General features: G+C 43.4%; 1 protein-coding gene across 2 annotated transcripts in view; it reads right to left on the reverse strand.

Moving 5' to 3' along the window:
• Nucleotides 1–21,269, reverse strand: part of LOC148017129 (small GTPase LIP1-like) — a 38,071-nt gene extending 16,802 nt beyond the window's left edge. The window contains exons 1-7 of one of the 2 annotated variants that reach the window (XM_087662442.1): nt 20,871–21,269; nt 20,472–20,571; nt 13,778–13,875; nt 13,415–13,556; nt 2,894–3,192; nt 2,744–2,797; nt 2,487–2,623 (exon numbers count right to left, since the gene is read on the reverse strand). In XM_087662442.1, the coding sequence (XP_087518568.1) occupies nt 2,487–2,623; nt 2,744–2,797; nt 2,894–3,192; nt 13,415–13,556; nt 13,778–13,875; nt 20,472–20,562 (821 nt within the window). In that variant the 5' untranslated portion in view covers nt 20,563–20,571; nt 20,871–21,269. The remainder of the gene's footprint in view (nt 1–2,486; nt 2,624–2,743; nt 2,798–2,893; nt 3,193–13,414; nt 13,557–13,777; nt 13,876–20,471; nt 20,572–20,870) is intronic. The other variant, XM_087662443.1, reaches the window with a different exon arrangement.
• Nucleotides 21,270–21,777: the final 508 nt, after the last annotated feature.

A 21,777-nucleotide genomic window follows, 5' to 3' on the forward strand; every position in this document is an offset into this window, starting at 1 on the left:
CAATAAATATGCAGTCCAACTCCCATAAATGCTGGCTGACTACTACCATTGCAGCAAAAAATGCTGATGTGGCATCCACTGGGGAGATTGCAAGAGTCGTGGGCTGATCGCAGCCTATAGAGGCTGCTCTGACTGTCAAGCACCTGGCAGATGAAGAAAATCCACACCTAAAGCTAACTGACAGAGAAAATGCACACTGACCAGAGTGCAAATGACAATCAACTCCAATAGCTCCACTAGACTCTGACGGAGCTCACAACCAAGGGATGACAGACTGACAGAATGAAAATGGCAGGCTACAAGTTTGTGCTCATCCAATGCGCTTACTGCTGCTTGGCCAGTTCTTGCATCACTGAGTGCTGATTACCGCATGCTGCTGTAGCAATCAGTTTAGTCACCAGATTGTCATGTTTTCCCTTTCAGCTTTACATCAACAGTGTTGTCTTTCTGTGCATCAGTCTGCTCCACTGCCTGAACAGCAAACTGCTGTGTTCTGCACCCAGCATTGTTGCCTGCGCTTGTTGCTTGTGTTTCACCAGCCAGCTCATCACCAAGTTGTGTGGTCGCTAATTGTTTGGTGCATGCATTTTTGTGCAAATTACTGCCAGAGCAGAGCTTCTTTGTATCAGGCAAGTATATAATTGCACGATCAGCTTGTCACTCCAATATAGTCCCAATTCTAGTTCTTGCTGTATGCAGCACGCCTCAAGCTCAAAACCATGCATTTGGGCTGTTCTTTGTCCACTCCAATCAACCAGCTGCTCCAGTCATTATTATGCAGTTCTCCAGCAAGTGAAGAAGAGCAAATACTCTTTCCCAGGGTGTTTTTGGAGTTTTTTATGTGAAACAATCACACAATTGCTAGTTTTGGATCAACTAGTGAGCAAAATAAACACAAATGCCCAGTCATTATTATGCAGTTCTCCAGCAAGTGAAGAAGAGAAAATACTCTTTCCCAAGGTGTTTTCGGAGTTTTTTAAGCAAAACCATCACATAACTGCTAGTTTCGGATCAACTAATCAGCGAAATAAACACAAATGCCATCATTCTTTGATGTTTTCATGAGAAGCAGTCATGAGCTGCCCTTTGATTTCAGTTTTGACATCTGTGTGCTTGAATTGAGGCTTAGGTTCACCCAGCAGACATGGGTTGGCTGTCAAGTAACATTGGTTGTTGTCCACTCCGATTGGCGGGCTGCTCCAATCTTTGCACCCAATTCCTATAACAAGTAAAGAAAAGCAGATACACTTTCCATGGTCCAATACTTAGGAAATGCATGCAAGGGATTTTTGCCAGAGGCACTAGGGCAGGGGGGGTGGGGGGGCGTTGTGGTTGTGGTGTGTGTTTTGTTGTGTGTAGATCCTCCATGCAGCACCTTTCTGGGAGACAGATTGCTCAAAAACAGATGGTTCCCAACAGCTGAGGGCTAAGACCATCCTCAACACTTGTGATCTATGGGAGTTGTTTGCCAAGCCCACCCCACACCCATCTATTCTTAGAAGCAATGAAGTCTCTAGACAAGGCATCCTTTGTGACCAGATCATGCCCAAGCCAACACATCTTTTGATTTTCCTAACAACGTACTTGTGCATAGTACTTACACATGACAAAAAAATTCACAAATCTCATATATGGGCCCTTGACTCAACAAATGATTTTGTATGTACATATGGCTAGAGAGTCCTTGCCACATCAGTCAAACAAACTTTTTTCTCGATGTAATCCAAATGGAAAACAAATGTGAATGAAGCAAAATTCACACGTCTGCCCAGCCATTGTAATTTGAACTGCCCACTTTACAAGTTTGTTTTCTGCCTGTCATAGAGGCATGGTCACTCCAGCTACTTCTGCCAAAGCCTGTCATTCACTTTAGTTCCTTCATTCTAAGGCCCTCATCATTGCCAATACTCACAGACCTTGTGCAATGCTGCTCTTGTGCTCATGCTTCATCTACGGCAGCTTTCATTCAGCATCTACATTTTTTTATCATGTTTCTTCTTGTGCACTTATGCCTTTGCTTGCATTGGCATTTTCACAAGTACACAACTACACAAAGCCTCCCTCCCTTACTCGACAAACTTCTACTAAAGGGAGATACTATATTAAGAATCTTAGCTTCACAAGCGTTTTTTTTCCATTGCAATATCAAGTGAAACTCCTTGCCCCTTGCAAGATCAAGTAACCAATGCCATACACAAGATGTGCTGCAAAGACATGTGTAAAAGCAAGCATGCATTTGCAGGTGCATGCATTATCTGTTGTGACTATTCCACTCTAAGCAGCTTTGTTTGTCTATATGATGAGAGAAATGCATTGTCAACACATTTGACTGCACATACCAAACCCCCCTCCCCCCCCCAAAAAAAAACCCATCCCCAACCGAAAAAAAAAAAAAAGAAAACCTGCCAAGTAGTCTATTAGAATCATAAAATCACATGACTACAGTACAGAATACAGCAAATAGCCCAAGGCAAAAGAGCTAGAACCTTAAAAAGTTGTTCCCAAAATCATCATCATGTAAAGAACCACCCCTTGAGTGATAAGAGCCTAGGGTTCTTGGAGGGTTAGTCCATAATGTAGAAGGCTTAGTGTTTTCCTCCACAAAGTATCTCCGCTGGATCAGCTGTGCAATATGATAATTTCAAACAATAAGAATTGTGGATAAAACTTCTTAATCTAGCAAGCTGGAAACTACCCATTTAAACCAATTTTAGCAAAAGGAACTTGCTATTACTGTACTTACACCACGAAAGAATTTTGTAATAGCTTCAACATCCAAGCGCCCCTCTGTTGCAGACTGCAGCAATGATGTCAAAAAAATAACAAAAAATACCATAATTGCTATTTTGCCAAAAACAGAAACTACTTTAATGAGAGTCGTACAGAAGCTTACAGCAACAAGCCCTCCACTTCCAGGAAAACTCTCTGTAAGAGGCAATTCATCCCCAGCAGGTAGAAATCCTTGTTTTTCAACCCACTGTCGAGCCACATCTACAAGATTGCCACTGCTTCCACCAACCTTTGGAGCAATATCTGATTTATTCCCGATGACGAGGAAAGGGACTGGTATGCCAGCAGTAGTGCTTGTAGACATGGGTGCTGAGAAGGTTGCATGAGTGGCCAACTCTGTTGCCCATTTCTGCAGACTTGACTTTGTCTTTCTTTGGGTAAGATCATGTACAAAAATAACACCTGCACATTTATCAAAAAGTAGCAGCACTAAAGTCAGATGCCTTTCTAGTCAAGTTTCAAAGGATATTGTAACTCGACATAAAATTGCACAATTGCCCCCACAGTGTCTGTTTCATAAGCCCATTAGCCCTCCATTGCGTTTGATATACCTTTCTTTGTTCATTCTAGATTGTGGGCCAATTTCATAAACATTGTCCAAAAAGAAACATGCTAACTGCCATAGAAAAGAAGATGCCCTTTGAGCTAGTACACCACCATGGCTGACTCTGCCAAGATGGTGAGTGCAAGTTCCATACTGCTGAGGCACTAAGCCAAGCTTACACATCACAAATGAGCCTTTCTTACACAAGGCATGTTCCACAAACTAGGATTTGAGATACAATTCGTTAAATAATACTAACAGAACTTGGACTGCATGGGATGAATGAAAGATGAATAGTACAGAGTATGTAGCAATTTACATAGAGCACAATTTAAAGTTGTTAAAAGGGTGTAATCAAGTTTCAAAAGTTAAGGGCTTCAAGACAATCATCCAATTGAAGTGTAAAAGAAACAAACCAAAACCTTAGAAGAGGTTATTTGGTTTTCTTTTACCACTGTAAATCCAGATTCAATGTCAAGGCTATTACGGCCGCTCACATTCGGTTACCAATTATAAAGGTAAAGTGTGTTTTCAGAAGAGGGAAGATCTTTGAATAAGGCCACAAAGTCTAGGCAAGGATAGATTAACCCAACTTTCTCCAGGATGACTATAGTAGAGCTAAGAGCTGCTCCACAGCAGGGTGCTGCTGCCCTTGAGCTTCCTCTGCTGCAGAATCGCTAATCTCAGCCCAGAATTCAGAAAAAAACAGACTTTACCCTATCCAAAGTTCCAAAAAGGGTGTCCAAATTACAATTTTCAATTGACCTGACCAAACTTTGGCCAAATGTTACATTTTTAAGGTCCAAACTTCCATTCTAAGCTTACAGACCGCCTTTTTACCTTTACCTGTGAAAGTTTAGTGAGAATGACCAATGGAAGCAGAAGAATCACAACTACTGAACACCATGAAGAATGAACAGTGAAAAAGAGAACACGAGAACTCAAAAAATGAATGCACATGCAATTGAATTTATACCACAATACAAGAGATGTATCATACATACCACACACGTAAATGTCATTGAGTAGCGACCAGTAGTACCTCCAAACTCACTCAGTCAAGTGGATGTGATTCAACATAACAAGAATGGAGTAGTGGAGTATCTTTGTTTTTTCTTCTCTAGTTGGCTACCCAGGAATCATCTTGACAGCAACCATCGCCCAGGAGAGATTTCAGCATATCCTTCATTACTCTCAGATTCCATATTATTTATTTATGTTGCATCATCAAGGGATATCATTATCTTCATCTTCTTCCCACCCTCCCTTTATAGGTTTGACACACTGGTGCTATGGCTTCTCCAAAGATGGAAGAACAAGCCACTGGGTGCTCCTACTATGGCCAGAATGGTCATTCCACCACAGATTGTCATCATCGACCTTTGCTCCCTACCCCACTGCAGGACATACTCCTAGCACTCCTTGTGCCACCTCATCATCTAGGTTACACAAATCATTCTGCATCGGCTATCAGAGTTTTATACTCAAGGCCGTAAGATGCATACGGCACATACTAAGCCCTTGCAAGCAAAAGGAGACTCTAAGACCTCACAAGCCAATAACCCCTCCTGGAGACCACCACAACGAGCTATGGAGGTTTCCCCCACTTACTTTCAGGTCCAATGGCTTTCATGGCCCGCAGCTCTATAACCTGCTCCATCGAGAGATAAAGGCTGTTGAATACCACCTTTTCAATAGTCCACTCTATCGAGAGACCAAGGCTATTTGACTCCTTCAACTCCACAATCCACTTCACCGACAAACAGAGGCTATTGCCTCCTGTTGCTCAACACAAGATGCACATTTCTCCTCCTCCCTTGTATGGCTCCACAGACATCAACTCTAATGACTAGCCTCTATTCATTTCTAGCCTCAAATATCTTCTGTGACACCACTGACGGTCCTTTCGCCATCAGACACTTTGAAGGTCATGATCCATGAGCTTTCAAATTCGCCATCTCTATCATATGGGGATTCAAAGGGGATTTCAAATGGGGATCCTATTTCTCCATCATCAAAGGGGATCACTACTCAACGTGCGGTCCTTCGCACCCCTTCGCAAAAAACCTATCTATTCTTCGTCTTCTATTGGATGGGGTGGTCGACATCTAGCTGTCATCTCACCTATTGATACCCAAGATCTATAGGTTCTACCTATGTCAATAGGGCATTGGATGTTTCAGTCGTGACTTGGTGGCTATGCCTTTGCGTTCTTACCAGCGTCGAGACATGGAGCTAATGGCTTCTCTCCTAAGGTCGAATTTCAAGTGGCTTGAGAGGAAGTTGAGATATCAAATTCATTAACTGCATTGTATTCAACTGATTCCTATTTTGGCTTCTATTTATAGCCCCAAAAAGGCTTTATTTGCATCATGAATTAGTGTTTGGGACCTAGGAGCCACAGAGAGAGCCAAGATGCCACCCTAGACAATTCACTTACTCGTGTGCCTATAAATAGGGCATGGAGATTCATCCAACTTCACTCCACACTTACTCTCTCATTCATTCTTCATCATTCCCCCATCACACCTTTAGCCTTAGCCCTCTACCACTATTTTCCACACCCCTACCCCTGGCAAATACCTCAATTCGTAGTGCTATCCAGTTGATTGTGACGCCACCCAAGGCAATTTGCTCCCCTAGATCCTTTGTGGGGGATATTCTTTAATGGCATTGTATTCAAAGAATGAGATGGAGCATTGAAAGCATCTGGCTGTCTTTTAGGAGTTACTGAAGCATCGCCTGGTCAATTTTGGCAAGAAGAGAGTTCTTGGAGGAGATTCATTTCTTGGGACATATAATCTATAAAGATGGTATTAGGACAGATTCAACCAAATTGGAGGTCTCTTGCACTTGGCTCCATTCACATAATATGCATGAGGTTCACAATTTCCTCAAATTATATTTCTTACTACAAGACACTCATCCACCATTTTACAAAGATTACCTATCCTCTTCATGCTTTACAAAAGAAGGGAGTGTCTATCACATGGGCTTAAAACAAGATCGCACCCTTCAATTAGTTGAAGGAAAGCTTACGTTGGATTTGTTTTTAACTCTATCTAATCTTTGAAAAGTTTTGTGATGCAGTGAGATGCTTGTGAGAATAGCATTGGCAAAGTTCACATGCAAGATGGCTATGTGGTAGCCTATGAGAGTAGAGTTTTCTAAGGTGCTGAAAAGAATTTGGAGAATTATGATAAAGAGTTATTGACTATTGTTCATGCTCTTTCTATGTGGAAGCACTACCTACTAGATGTTGATTTTGTTATTCAAACTAATAATCTAACTTGGAGATATTTTCTCACTCAAACCAAGCAATCTGAAAGGCTAATGAGATGGGCCACCTTGTTCATGTTCCACTTTCCGATTATTCATATAGATGGAAAGAAGAATTTTGTGGCCAATGCTTTAACCAAGAAACCACACGTTTCATTTGTGTCTATTGCATATCATTAGAAATCACATGAGATAAAGATATAGTATGCACAAGATGCAAACTTTGTAATATTTATGATCAGTTGATTATTTAGTCAACAATATGAGCATTATATTCTCAAGGATGTGTTCTTATGACGCATGGTCATTTATGCCCACAAAGCCGACGAAATCAAAAGTGATGATTGAAAGTCCTACTCCATTGCATGTAAGGTATTGAGGTATTGATACAAGGTAAAAGCGAGATCTTTCTTTTAAGTGTTCGCCAACTTTGAGGCATAATGTTGATGCCTTTGTATATTACCACAACACAATAGAAAAAGAATTCAAATCCTTTAGCTAATTTGCATAGTCAATTATTTATCAAATTTGTTCTCTTTGTAATTAGTAGATATTTCGAAGAAAAGTGCAGCTGGCCATGATGAGTAGTTACAAGATTTGATGGATCCACATAGTAGGTTAGAATAAAGATGGTGAGCACTTCCACTTACATGACTCCCCCTGACAGGACTTGAGCATATTATGGTCACACTCACACACACCAAGGATTAATACCGTGGGCTACCTCCACCAAAATAGACAATTTCTACCAACAAGATGGCATGACCATGAAAAATCGTGCAATATATATGTGTAGGCTGAAAGTTTAGAATGCACATATCTTTTCATACAAATCTTACATTAAGATTCTACAATTGTTTTGATCATGTTCTCAAAAAGAACTTTTATATGATATCCTTTTTTTTTGTAAGGAGAAGGGGCCTTAATTTTATGAGAATTCCTAAATTTTAGGAGATACCCAAATTTTGGAAGACTCAATTTGGCCTAACAACGCTAATCATAATAGTAGAGATAGCTTTTTGAAGATAGTAAGGTTGTATTCTGATAGTTTTTACTACATTTGGTTGTTTATATTCTTGGCACATCTCAGCAAAAGAAAAGCCATAATGAAGAAACCAGTGTTTCACCAAGCTTCCAAGTGTCCCTCCACTTGTCTCACTTCATGGCATGTGGTTGGACACTTTTCTTATGCTGCTCAATTTTTCTTCTTTGCACTAAGTCTACCTTTTTCCTATAACTATAACTCATGTGCAGCAGTTGAAGATAGCTTTCTCTTCTTATCTTCTTCTTTGGAATTGTGAAGGAAGCCATGTTGATGTACAGCTCTGCAGCACAACTGAAGATATCTTCCTCTTCTTATCTTCTTCTTTGGAACTGTGAAGGAAGCCATGTTGATGTACAGCTCTGCAACTATGAAGAGCTTATGCGGCATATGCACTACTTGAAACAAATAAGCTTATGCAGCATAGGCAGTAATTGAATTGACTCATACTTCTGGAAATCTCTATTTACTGTCTCGTCTGATGTCACAACTCTATAGAAACAGAATTTGTATCCTTTTTCATTAATTTGTCTATAGAATGATTTATTAAATTTGTTTCCTTTGCACTAATTAGATATAAAGAAAAGTGCATTGGAGCTGGCCACTGATGAGTGGTCACAGGTTATGGTGGACCCACGCGGTGGGTTAGAGAAAAGATAGTTCACACTTCCACCTATATGGCCCGATTGGGCGCCTGTGACCAGAACTCACGCATATCAGGGTTAGACTCGCACACAGAAAGGATTGACGCCTTGAAGTGTGGGCTAGATCCGCCAGAACAGACAGTTACAATCAACAAGATGGCATGATCATGAAATGCTTGTACAATGTGCATGTGTAGGCTAAAAGCTTGAAATGCACATTTCTTTGCATAGGAAAGTCACATGAAGATTCTGATGCCGTTTTTGCAATGTACACGGAAAAAACTTTCATATGACACCCATATTGGGGGGTCCCTAAATTTTAGGAGGTCCCTAAATTTTAGGAGCCTCAAATTAGTCTAAAAATGCTAGTCCTAAAAAAATAGGGATGTCATTCTAAAAATAGTAAATTCTGTACTCTGACTGTGCTTACTAAATTTGGTTGTTTCTATTCTTGACAGTATTCAGCCCAAAAAGGAAGACCATAGAGAAGAGACAAGTGTCAAGACACTTGTCATACAAGTTTCCAAGAGTCCCACCACTTGTCACATCTCATGACATATGGCTGGACACTTGTCTTGTGCTACTCCACTTTCCCCTTTTGTACTAGCTCTTCCCTCTCCTATAAATAAGAGCTCGTTTTTCTTCATTTGGCATCATTTTTCTTTGCTGTAAACTCATGTACAGCACCCATAAATAGCCAAAAACTGGCCCCATCCATCCCCATCATCATCCCCCACTTCTCCATTATCAAATTCCTCCATATTCCCTCTTCTATCACTGCTGTTTTACAGGACAGCAAGCCTGTAAATTCATTACAGCACCTCCTTCTCGAGCTCTTTCTTCCATTTTAGCAACAAGAAGCAAGCCCTATCCATATACTCCTGATCAACGATGGAGAAAGGCTGATTTCCCCTCTTTCTTCTCTCATACTGTAAAGAGATCAGTTCTTATCATTGCATAATAGATAATGCATGTGTGTTTGTACATCTTTGCATGATCTTATGAGAGTGAGAATTACTTCTTCTCACTCTTGTGAGTGAGGATTACTTCTCCTCACTCTCAGGTTGATTGTAACTGAGCTTTTCCCTAAGGGACTTAGGTTGAGCAGAAATACATTCCTTCGCGGGGGGGGGAAGGGTTTGCCCATCTTCAACCCTCAATCTTGTCTCCATTACTTTTACATTTTCATGGCTCTATTTTTGTGAGTAATTTTCATTTTCAACTTTAAGTGTTCATTCTCTTTTATATTAAATCTCAAAAACAAGCGAATATCATAATTGTTAAGCATACTACGTTGTTCGGGGCGTTTACATCTGATTTGACAATACTTGTTGGCTTGATTTACTATGCTTGTGCTCTTTTCTTGTACCAACTACTGAGGCACTTGTCCTTAACCCTAACATGAATTCTGGAGTCCCTATACAAATACTCATATCCCTTTTTTCTTTTTTTTTTGCAAGTAAAATGTGGCTGATTATATTACTCAAAAAACTGATTACAACAGAGTGCTCATGCTCAACAGACTAGCTGGAGCTGATGCAAAGTCACCAATACATCATGTATACAAGCCTCTCAAGGCAGTCTAGGGGGGATGGGGGCAAGAAGCCATTGGGGAGGGGGGTATATCGCCAACTGGGGCTGCCTGCCAGCATCACGAAGAACAGACCCTGGCCGCCCCAAGTGCGCATGAAGTGACCTCGGAGCTCCTAACGAACCCTGGACTCACCCTACACCTGATCCCATCGGCCGTGGAGGGAGTGGATGATGGAGATCCAAAGCTTTGCTAAGGTCACATGTGCTGAAAGTCTCTCTCCGCTGAAAGCCTCCTAACACCGCACCTTCCAGATATGCCATCCAATAAGACTCCCTATGATCTCCCATACCTCCGAGCAGCCTGCTGTGGACTCCAATACCTGGTAGATGGGTAGAGCCTCCAAACTAACCATTATGCACGACCCTGCAATATCGTGTCCTGCATGCTGGCCTCATATAGAAGGTGACGGCTCTGGCTTATTGGCTGCCAACAGAAACCTCCCCATGAGATACATCCAAGGCTGGGCATGCTCCTCTCAACACGAGCTGCGCCTTCTCACATGACCAAAGGCAGTGCTTTGGGGTTTCTAGAGACTGCTGTGTGCAGCGCTTACAACCTCCCTCCTTCTGCATTTGGGCAAGCCAACTTCCCACTGCCAAGCCTCCATGAGCCACCAACCATAAAAAATACGACACCCTCCTCGGCCTCCAACTATCCCAGAGGCGGCGCCAGAAGGTCCATCAGAAGGGCTCCGTGATGTTGTGCTCCGCCCAGTGCCTGCTACGTGACGGCGCCCAGTCCATATCCTCCTACATCAGTACATGTCTGCCAATCCTGGCAGTGTACTCTAGGAACCTGGGTGGCTTCTTGGCAACTGCAGAGGCCGGCCATAGCCACTCTCCCGGATCCCACTCTAGCTCATCAAGTGGTTTGCCTTCCCTGATCCAAAGCCACTCCCTGAGCTCCTTCCAAAAAACATAGAGGTCCAGTCGTCATGTCTTCCCCTGAAGGCCCACCACCCGAATCCTCCTCCACGAAAGGGCAGCAATCCCCTCATCCTACTGCCCTCTGTCAAGGGCCAGACGCCCCCCCTCCTGAACAGCGAAGAAAGTCCCCTGCGGAGCGCCACCCACTCTACCTGCCACCTAAAGGGGGATGCCTGCTAGTGAAAACCTAGCTGCCCATACCTCCCCAGGCTCTATCAGCTCTCATATCGAGCGAGCAAGCCACTCCAAAGGTATTGATACATCTATCTCCCTTCTCCTCAACTCCACACCTCTCTGGCAGCCTGATACTCGCTACAACACCTCCTCGTTCGCCATCCTGTACACCTCCCGCCATGTCCTGATGGTACGAGCCGGGGGCTGGCCTCCCACCCAGCCCACTGGATGTGGGGGTGCTCACCTATCTGTGCCCCTTCCCGATCTTTGACCTGGGGGTTCCAAATCACCGGCTGACGGTCTATCTCTCCTAGCAGCCTAGGGGACTCTGGATTAGGGCCTTACGGAGGCCCTACCACATGCGGAGTAAGCTGCAAAGGAAAGGTGATCTAGGCTGACGTGAAGATCCATCTCAAGGACAACCTCCACTCACTGCCAAGCCTCGGCCTACAGTTCTGGAGGCCCTCCTGCACTAAGACCTTCCAAGTCTGCCCGCCTAGTGTGAAACCGCGGACAACTAGCTTGCCCAAGAGGGCCATACTCTCATACTCTTGGTCTATGATCCCAAGCCCTCCCTCTGACCTATGTCGTATGATGGTCGCCCACGCCACCTTGGCCCTGGAGTCACTTGAACCATCAGACCCTAACCAAAGGAAATTCCGCACTAGGCGGCGAAGCTGCACTACGCACAATGAGAAGCAGAGGATCGAGGGATGGTGGGATGAACAGGGATACATGGCGGATATATAGGGGAACTGGTGGCCCTGGAAAGGGGGGGCTGTGGGCCAGGGTCACTTGGAGAAGGGGGGGGGGGGGGGGGGAGGGAGGAGGGGAGGGGAGGAGGGGGGAGAGAGGGGAGCATGGGATGTAGAGGGGGGTGGGTACGGGGGTTGTGGGAACTCAGGCGAGGTAGTTGTGGCACGAGTGGTGGATGTTGGGGGCTGCAGTCCTATCGGGTGGGACAGGCAAGAGGGGGATGTGGAGTGCTCTGCCGAGGGGGCATCGCTCACCCACCTACTCCCTGCGTCGCTCCCCCTTGTCGTCTCCCTCTCTATCATCTTTGTACTCGTGTGAAACCATCCGTATCCACCTGTGGGCCTGTCGGCGGAGCCACCCTAGCAACAAAGCGCGTACACTCTGCTGCCTAGTGCCCAAAGTCATGGCAATGCAAGCACTGCCCTAGCTGCCCAGTCACAATGACCTGCTGCCTAAAGGAGTGTCCGCCTGCCTCAATCTCTAGGAACTATGGGATATTCTTAACCTCTTTCACTGCCACCCATACCTTTGGGACTCCTGCGGCGGCTGCCACTACATCCGCGAAGAACATAGGAAGGACAGTGCTGAAGAGCCATCCAAAGTCTTCCACCAATTAGCGATACTCTATCGCCAGGACGGGAAAGAGAAGGGTGACCAGGTGCCGAAGAAACCTGTTGTGGAGTGCAAATGTCTCCACAGTGAAGCCACTGTACCAAGGGACCATGTAAATGACCCCCTTTGTGGACGAATAGGGTGAACTGGCAAGTAACTCCCGAGCTGCATCTGCCGAGCTGAGCCGAACCATGAAGATCCCTTGGCCCATTAGAACCGCCTCCACGATCTACGTTGTGCCAATGTTCAACGTGGAGTGAAGCCAGTCCCGAAGCTGGGCCCTGGCTGGGGAATGTCCTACTACCTGGCCATAAATCGTTGTTTCCTTTAGCTCTAGCTCTTTAGCCCGAACGGCTAAGAGTTGCTCCTCAGAGAGGACGACATGCAAGGTGTTTGACTGGGGGGCACTCGCTGAGTACACCGGCGTCTAACCAGAGGTTTCCATTGTGCATCCCTTTTGAAAAGCTACTAGTCACGTTGTGGTGCTGCCTGAGGGGGAAAGCTGCTGCGGATGGAGGGAGAAACTGGGGGGGGGGGGTGTTTGTTGGGGGGTTTTGATGAGAGGGGAGGGGAGGACTGGCGAATGGGAAGGGGGAGAACGGGAGGGAGGACTGTCAAAAGGGGGGGGGGGTTTGTTGGGGGGTTTTGATGAGAGGGGAGGGGAGGACTGGCGAACGGGAAGGGGGAGAACGGGAGGGAGGACTGTCAAAAGGGGGGGGGGGGGGGGGGCGGGGGGGGTGTTTTTGTCGAATGGGAGGGAGGATGACTGGCGCAGGCGGGGGGAGGGGAGGACTGGCACAGTGGCAGTTCAAACGGGGACGGAGGGCAGCAACGACACGATGGCGGGAGCCTCCAGAGGACTGGAACCCTCGTATCCCTTGTATGCTCAAGCATGTGTATAATATGGTAAAAGAAAAATGAATCTCATATATCTGTCACCAGGGCATTCTGATGTATTCAACTGTCTAAGCATATGCAGGTAAAAGTTAATTCTTTTATTACAAGAATACAAGATGTTATAACTCCTCAGAAAAAGCTACACTGAATGCTTACCATTTATTTCAGAGTAGAAGAGTGATCGACACTCCTTGTACCGCTCATGTCCTGACAAATCCCACAGCTCCACAAAGAAGTCAGATTGTCGACCAGAAATGGCACTGTTTGAATAGCTGCCAGTGCCTCCAAATAATATATGCTGTAATATAATTTCAGCATCAGTACTTTCTGTATTTGTACTAAGTTCTAATCCATTTACCTTTTCCTTCTAAATTCAAGAAAGTTACAGTTTACATGAGCCTTTAAAGCTGTGGGTTACCCTGATTCAAGAGAACGTTGCTTCTGTGCAGTGGAAAGCAATCTATTGAACTCTAAGTGAAAGGAACTTAACACTGAATTTTGGAGAGAGAGAAGTATGACCTTGACCTCAACACTGCACCCTACAGTTCGTCGAGGATTTCCAATAGAGCTGCCATGCACCACCAAGTGAACAATGGAGGACTTCCCTACTCCTGCATCTCAACATATTCAAGAAGGCAAGGTTTTTAATTGCATATCAAATATAACAAAGTAACATAACTATAGTTGAAATATTGAACATTTCACGCTTCCAAAAAAAAATTCAGTGGGAAACACAGATTAAAGTTGAATCACACTGCGAAAAATTTCTCCAATGCACTCCCTAAAAGTCCAATAGCATTTGTCCTTCCAACATATTTTGCACTTTTAGAGATATTCACCTAATAGGTTCTTCCCAAATGCACACCAACACAAGCTGCAGGCTTTGACCAACCAAAAAGAAGATAATGCATGTTGTCACATAGTATACTCTAATTTTTCATGCATTACAAGCATCTGGTCCTTTTTTTATCCTTTGACTTGTAGCACTTCTAGGTTTCTCTCGTCTGTAAACATCCTGTCTCTCAGCTAAGACAATAAAAGCACTCCAACTATAGAATAAAGCTTTCTCTCCTTGGTCACACACAACAATCTAAACCTCTTTGTGACTTCAAATTGCTACAAACCAAAGCAAACATGTGTGTCAAGAAACATTGCATGTGCAAACCTATCAATGGGCTCACATTCTAGCAAGTTCTTCATGCACATGCTAGAGATTTGGTTAAGTCCTCTCCCACCAAGATGCATCACTGCAAAGATCATTTCCTCAAGTTCACAAATCATGGGTTCATCAGCTGCCCAAGCTACAAGATCTTATATATGTCCCACGCTATGAAAGTAACTATTGGCCAAATCAAAGTATCACCCCAATCATGAGACTACGGAGCAAAGAAGCATGGGTGGCTAGGGAGGATTATTGGCCCAAGTGTGAAGTAACTGCACAACTCATTGATAGACAATGAAAGAAAGCGAATGAGTTCATCGATGCACAATAACTCAATCACAAAATGAGATACAATGTATTTATGAATGAAAGAGGGGTGCAATGCTCAAGGTGATCACAATGAATAATGGCACACTTATATGTTAATGACACACAAAGTGCCTTTTTATAATAAAATGAAACCCTAAATAGCTTAATTGTCATAGGAAACACTATTTGAATCCCTAAACCTAGTATCACTTAGTGTCCTAGACACTAACAACTGCATTTAGTGACAATTTAAATGCCTAGGGAGCCTAGATCATGGATCAAAGGGCATCATCACATAACCCATGAGATGGCCTACAAACTCCCCCCCATGGAATGGGTAGATTGATCTATAAACCATAACAAAATCCTAGAAAATAAAAAGAGATATAAGGCCATGGTTGCACAAGTTCATCCAAGTGGATATAGCAACCTATGACAATACAATGAATCACATATCGTGTTTTAAAAGGTACCATAGATAAAAATAGCCAAACAGCTCAAAACTCTAATGAGAAATAGCCTTCACAAAGATCTATCAAAATATCTTCTAAATAACCAGCCCAATCACTATCCATAAATTCATGCAAAAGTCAAGAAATGGCCTTGAAGAAAAGGCTTAAATACTTGGTGTCCTTGAGGTATGTGAAAACACTCTTCACTGCTTGCCAATGATCCACAAAAGGTCTATAAATGATGATGCTAGATTGGACAGCTGAATAATTTGCCAATGATGGAGGTATGCCCCCCTCAATGGTGACAATTTGCCAAAAGTGGAGAAAGAACACTAACATAAATGACAGCAGGTGGGTGGTAAAAATGATGTTGTAATGCTGCAATTTGGACAGCATCAATCCCAATAATAAGTAAATAATCAATATATGCAATAAAAATCAGTAAATGTAATTGAAGGAACATGATCAAGAGAAATTTCAGCATGCTGCTGATCATAAGAATCAAGACAATAAAGTCCTAATGTAAAAGCCCCCCAGATGGTGAGAGTCCAATAGCCGGAAGTGCCAGTCAATACAATGGAAGAAGATATCCAATCATCATAAACCGCACACAGAGGGCCATCAAAGAGAATACGAAAACCTGAAGTAGCAATGATTGAGATGGAAAGAAGATTCTTCTCGATACCTGGTATATAGACCACATCCTGTAAGGTCATGAAAGTGCCAGAAATAGTACCAACTTGCACATTACCAATGCCTTCAATTGCATAGGAGGCATTGTCTGCATATATGACTACACCCCCCTTAGATAAGTGAGAAATGGATGAGAATAATTCTCGGCAAGACGAGATGTGCTTAGATGCACCACTGTCTTAATATCAAGTAGAAACCACATCAATGAGAGAAAAACAAGTATCATGAACAAAAGGATTATATTGACACTCCCTAAAGAAAGCATATTCCTTGTGCTTAGCGAGGTTGACAATCTCATTAGTGACAGTAAGACCGGACTCCTCCTCTGATGCAATGCACTTATGGCATTTTGTGATGTCATGCCTCATCTTTTGGCAGTAGTTACAACTCTTTGGTTTGTTGGATACAATGATGCAAGCTAATACCATACATTCTTGGTTGTTTGGCATAATCAAATGTGTGGAATGATACCTCTCTTTACAGATAAAGTGATTAAGGCATGCACTTAGGCATCATGGACATGCCATTGAATTTGCTCTTGAGTGGGACGCAATGTGGAAGAGGAAGATGATTCGGCATCATGAGAGCCACCTCTCAATCTAGAGGCGAGAGGTGGTGCCGGTGTTGGAGAAGCTGCCTTTCTTTGGACGATGCCATTTACAATATGCCATCAATTCTCACAACAAGAACATGTTGCATCAAATATGCCCATGTAAGATAATTGGTCTTGTCAAGCTTGTCATCAATACCAAGCATGCCCAATAAATCATGATTATTGCTAGCCATGAGTGAAATCAATATGATAATTTCCAAGTGAAGAGAAAGAAAATAAATCCTTGAATAATGATGAACCACTAATAGAAGAGTAGTTGGCTGCTTGAATGGAGTCGAACAATATGAAAATCATATTCTCTTGCTATTGATGAGATCAAGAAAAATATGTTGAAAATAATAATTTTCTCAAATAAAATATCACCCAAACAAGGCAGCAATCAGCAATATGCTAAAGTCAAGGATTAGTGGCTAAGAATGCTTGGACAATTTACAGCAAATTGTATGCACCTCAGTGCACCAATCATCTTATGTGCCAAGTTTTGTTCTTTGCAGTCAGCCTTTTGATCTCATACTTCCATTTCTCCTTGTAAGGAAGCATGCCTCATTGTATATCACTATTGCTACTTGACTTGCCAAAAGAAAAAAAAAATGATAAACAAAAAGAGAAAAGAAAAAAAAAGAGTGACAAAAAACGAAAGGCAAAAAAAGAAAAAAAAAAGAAATATGCACTCACATGCACTGCACCGCACCTAGGGATCCTAAATTTGGATGTGTCCCTAGTGGCTTCGGTTGGCTGGCTCCGTCTCTAACCCCCTAGCCCTTTTCCCATCTTCCTACACATTTGCTTAGGGTACATCAAGGTCAAGACATACCTAGGGAGTCTCGGCTCGCCTTGGTTAGACCTATCTCCCTAAGTCACTTGCGCATTTCATCCCTTCATTTGATTTATCCAATGTCATCAATCCTCACTTCCCAGCAAGGTGGAAAAGGTTCTTCAACATAAAGCCAACCATTGCATCAGCTACCATGTGTGGTTGATCCTGCAGAGACCCGTGTTCTTCAAGAGTTTATTGGATTGGACACCTGCTAACTCCTTTTCCCGCAGCCACGACAGTTCTTCCCATCCTCATCAGCTTCAAGGTTCCTTACTTCATCTACCAACATTATCAGAAGCATCCATGAAGCAATCTTCTAACTATGTATTAGACTATGTATGCATGCCCACTCACTATCAGTATTTAGATCATACCCTATTTATGGTTTTGGGTCCTCACGTGTGGGATAACACTTCGGGCTTGCCTGGAGACCCATCTCCCAAACCAACGTCACTATTTGTCTTGTGTAAGAAAAGCAAACTAGCACTTTCCCCTAGGGAGTGATTGCACGAGATGTTTTACTTTGCAGGTTCAAAGTTTGTGGAGGATCACGCATCATCACTGCTACATCAACACCACATCACCCATCCTCTGTAATCTCCCATGCATCTCTAATGACCATTCAAGCTATCTCCATCACAAGAACCAACAGTCCAGTATCTTTAGCAACATCCAATTCTACAAGATTTGTCACCAGCAACAATATCAGTCACCATTCACCACGGCATGAGTAACATCCTCTGTCCCAACCGCAATGGAAAAAATCTTATCTTCCTCGATAGCCACAGTTCTTCATCAACTATATTCATTACTCCTCCATCAAGCTTACTTCATCGACTGTTCCCAGCATTCTGCATCTTTGATGCAAGCTGCAGCATGCTACCTACGACGTGAGTGCCATGGAGCTGGCACTCGTCTAGGGCAGAAATAATATTAATGGTATTTTGAAAGGCTGCAAAAAGCACAATTGTCAGCTACTATTTCAGGGAGTTTGGACAGACTTCTATTGTTTCAAAAGCTGCAGCTCACTTCAGTGACAATCTCTCACCTTGTCTCTCAACACTCTGCTCTAACTAACTAAGCATCCTTCTCTCCAACCCAAGAAAGCAAGAACACAAGACTAGCTCGAGTTATAGTGAACTCACCTAACTTACCTTTCGAAAGCTCGAAGATGGTTCCATGACCACGATCCAATGTTGTCGCTCCTTCACATCCACCACCAAGCACACCAACGAGTGGACGAGCTAGTAGAGAAGAAGAGAAAAGCAAGAAGACGACGAAGAGCTTCACCTTCACTCAGTCCTTCGCTCAAAACACCTCTCACTCTCTCCCTCTCAGTCACTCTCAACGCAATGGAAGCAAGATGATAGAGTGAAAAGATAGAATAGAAAGCTTGAGCAATCACACTGATAGAGCTTCCGCAGTATGGATGTGCCAAAAGGGTGAATACAACTGAGACCTCCCACCCTTATATAGACCAAGAATTAGGGTTGGGGTTAGGGTTTGCGTTTTGCATTTAGGGTTTGCGCCCCTTTTGCATTTTGCGTTTAGGGTTTGTGCCCCTTTTGCGTTTAGGGTTTGCACAACTATGAATTAGGATTTGCACCCTCTCTTGGGAGTCCTACCCACTTAGTGGACTCTAGGCCGGAAGCATGCTTCAACCTTAGCCTAAATACAACTAAGGGAGATAAATACAATGTACATGGGAGTGAGCCCAGCTCTCACAAAATAATACATCCATGATAATACGATGATATCCATAATCCAAAATAGTAGCCGACACTTGTCCTTTTTGCAGCCTTCTCAAAATACCATTAACACATCTATAGACTAAGCATGAAAGATAGCCTTCATAGTGGACGGTAAAGGATGAAGAGACCATGACTGTTAAGATGATAAACAGCAAAAAAATCAATTCCACACAAATCATGCAAGGGGAACTAGCAATTGTCTCATAGTGGTTGAGGCTATCTTTCATCCATAGACTAAGGGAGTTGACTCCACATAGTACCCTCGGTTACTATGCTCTCAACAATAGCTTTCCAAAAGACGAGACCCAAGATGCTCATTTGTGCGAACTAGTATATGGCTAAGAGATCATGGGCTCCAAATAATTGCAGTACTACCACTACATGCAGCCTAGATGCACCTACAATGCAGCTACCATGCTGAGCTGAAGCGAATCATCAGAATGGACATCACCAAGGTAGCCATTGAGAGGACACAGATCTAACAACCAGCACCACTTGGCATGGAGATGGCCTTCTACAAGATTATCTTCTCCCTTGTGTGGAGATGGCTTCATTCTCCGACCAAGATACATGGATATGTGTATGTCCTTTGGGATGAAATGTCCCATAAGCTAGATTTGAACCTCACACCAGCTCCAAGTTGAGACAAGGAGATATACTAGAGGGGCACAAGAGAACGAGCTATGTCAGAGATGGCAATTGCGATAGAGACAGAGGAGCACGTATGCAAGATACACAAACACCGTGATACATTGACTTGGGGTAGTGGATATATAGGACATGACATAGTGGACACTAAGAGGGCCTCCTTTGCCTATGCAAGTATTACTACCTTGCAAACATGTGGGGTAGACAATCAAAGACATCCACCAACTATTCATCAAAATCCCCTTTTGACAAGGGGTTCAAGTGCATTCAATGGCCTCCTTTGCCTATGCAAGTATTGCAACATTGAGAACATGTAGGGTAAAGTTCAAGGACCTCCATCAAAATCCCCTTTTGAGAATAGGGTTCAAGTGCATTCAAGATCATGTAAGCATGCACAAAGCCAAGTGTCCAGAACCAATCGGCCTTTCTCTCTCTAGTCAAATTCATGCCTACATGCACCATGCAGGCCTTGTGCCAAGAGCTGGTTCCTTTAGAAAAGAGAGCTCTCCATCATGTAATGTCTTTTTAAAAAAGCAGTTTCTTACTGGTCTAATACCTGACCCATCTTTGAAGTGTTGTACCCTCAATTCAATTTTTGTGATCAGGTCCTTCATTATACCAAAAATCAACATAGTTACATGATTGACAAGGAGGCTCACAGTGCCTATATTGTTCTATATCTAGCGGCTATTTGATACTAATAAGTACCACCATAAACACAGGATCTCTGTACATCATCATGCATTGAGTCGAGCTTTGGAGAATTACCTGAGTCACCCACAACAAGTACTCTAACATGACCATAGTGGACCGAGCTAGTGTCACCTCCATCATGCTTTTTGTCTGACCTTGGGATCATAACCCCTGACTGCAACAAAGGAAGTGATTTTAGCATTGCCAAAGAGGTCAAAGGTAGTTAGTTCTTCTTAATGTGGATCAGATCAAGACTCATAAGCATGTGTGAGTTCACCACAGCACTATTGAGCAACAACCGACACTGACTTGCAACAGAGGCAAAACGCAAATGGGATTTGGTTCCCAATTGGGCCACTATAGCTGAACGTGGGCTGTGCTCACAGAAAATTAGAAATCCGTTTTTCTTTTGGGTGAATTACGGTCCAACTATCGAGAGGCCCTGTTTTGAGGGGCGTGCGAGAGGGCTTGTACCTGCAGTTTTTCGCTTTCCAGGCTCAGTAGACCAATCTCGCGGACATCGCTTGATCTCGAGATCTGCGCTCTCAAATGAGAGCACGCAAGGCTAGCCAGCCTACAAGGTGCATTTGGATTGGCGATCTGATCGGACAGTGACCTGTCGATTACTTACAGTCTTCTACTGAACTTATGGAGTCACATGTTTCGGGAGGTCGGTGTGTGACTCCATGCCAGCCTTCCACGATGAGCTCTCCTCCTCCAAAAAATCTCACACATTTAAAAAGAACTAGTGCTCCGAGCTAAGACCTGCGGAAGCATGGTTGGTCAGGGCGCCTGTGGGGCAATTTATATTTAACACCCCTCCCCTCTCCCTCTATGCTTCTAGCCATCACACCTCTTCTTAAAAACTAACCACCATCTAACTAAAAGTTGCATCATCATCTGACTAAATGTTGATGCCGATATCTTGCTATTGCTAGATTTCAAAGCATTGAGCCAACCAACAAGGACATATATATCTCCATGGAGCCCATCACTAACACCCTTTACTCGTCTTCATAGCCACCATCTCCATGCCATTTTGGCACCTAAACTAACATCACAAAGTCATAAGCAAGCTCAAAAAGTTTTCCCAACACAATCGATGGCTTGTGAACGATCTATCCTTGCCTTTTTTTCTTTTAAATAATGTGATAGGGGGAGGTGAGAAGGAGGACAAAACAAAGTGAAACGAAAACCAATCACAAATCACCTTGCTCAAATGGTAGGATAAAGCACCACTCTTTTGGGCAGCAGTATGGAACGTTGCAAGGGACCGTCACTCCCTTATCCTTTCAAGTGAAGTTGTCCTAATTAAAAAGGGACATGTGCACAAAGAAAAAACTCAACAGTTAATTAAGATTGGAAGTTGTAAATGATGAAA

Source organism: Lygodium microphyllum, chromosome 22 (genome assembly GCF_053477565.2).
Source record: "Lygodium microphyllum isolate KBCC chromosome 22, Lygodium_microphyllum_v1.1.10, whole genome shotgun sequence".
NCBI classification, from domain to species: Eukaryota; Viridiplantae; Streptophyta; class Polypodiopsida; order Schizaeales; family Lygodiaceae; genus Lygodium; species Lygodium microphyllum.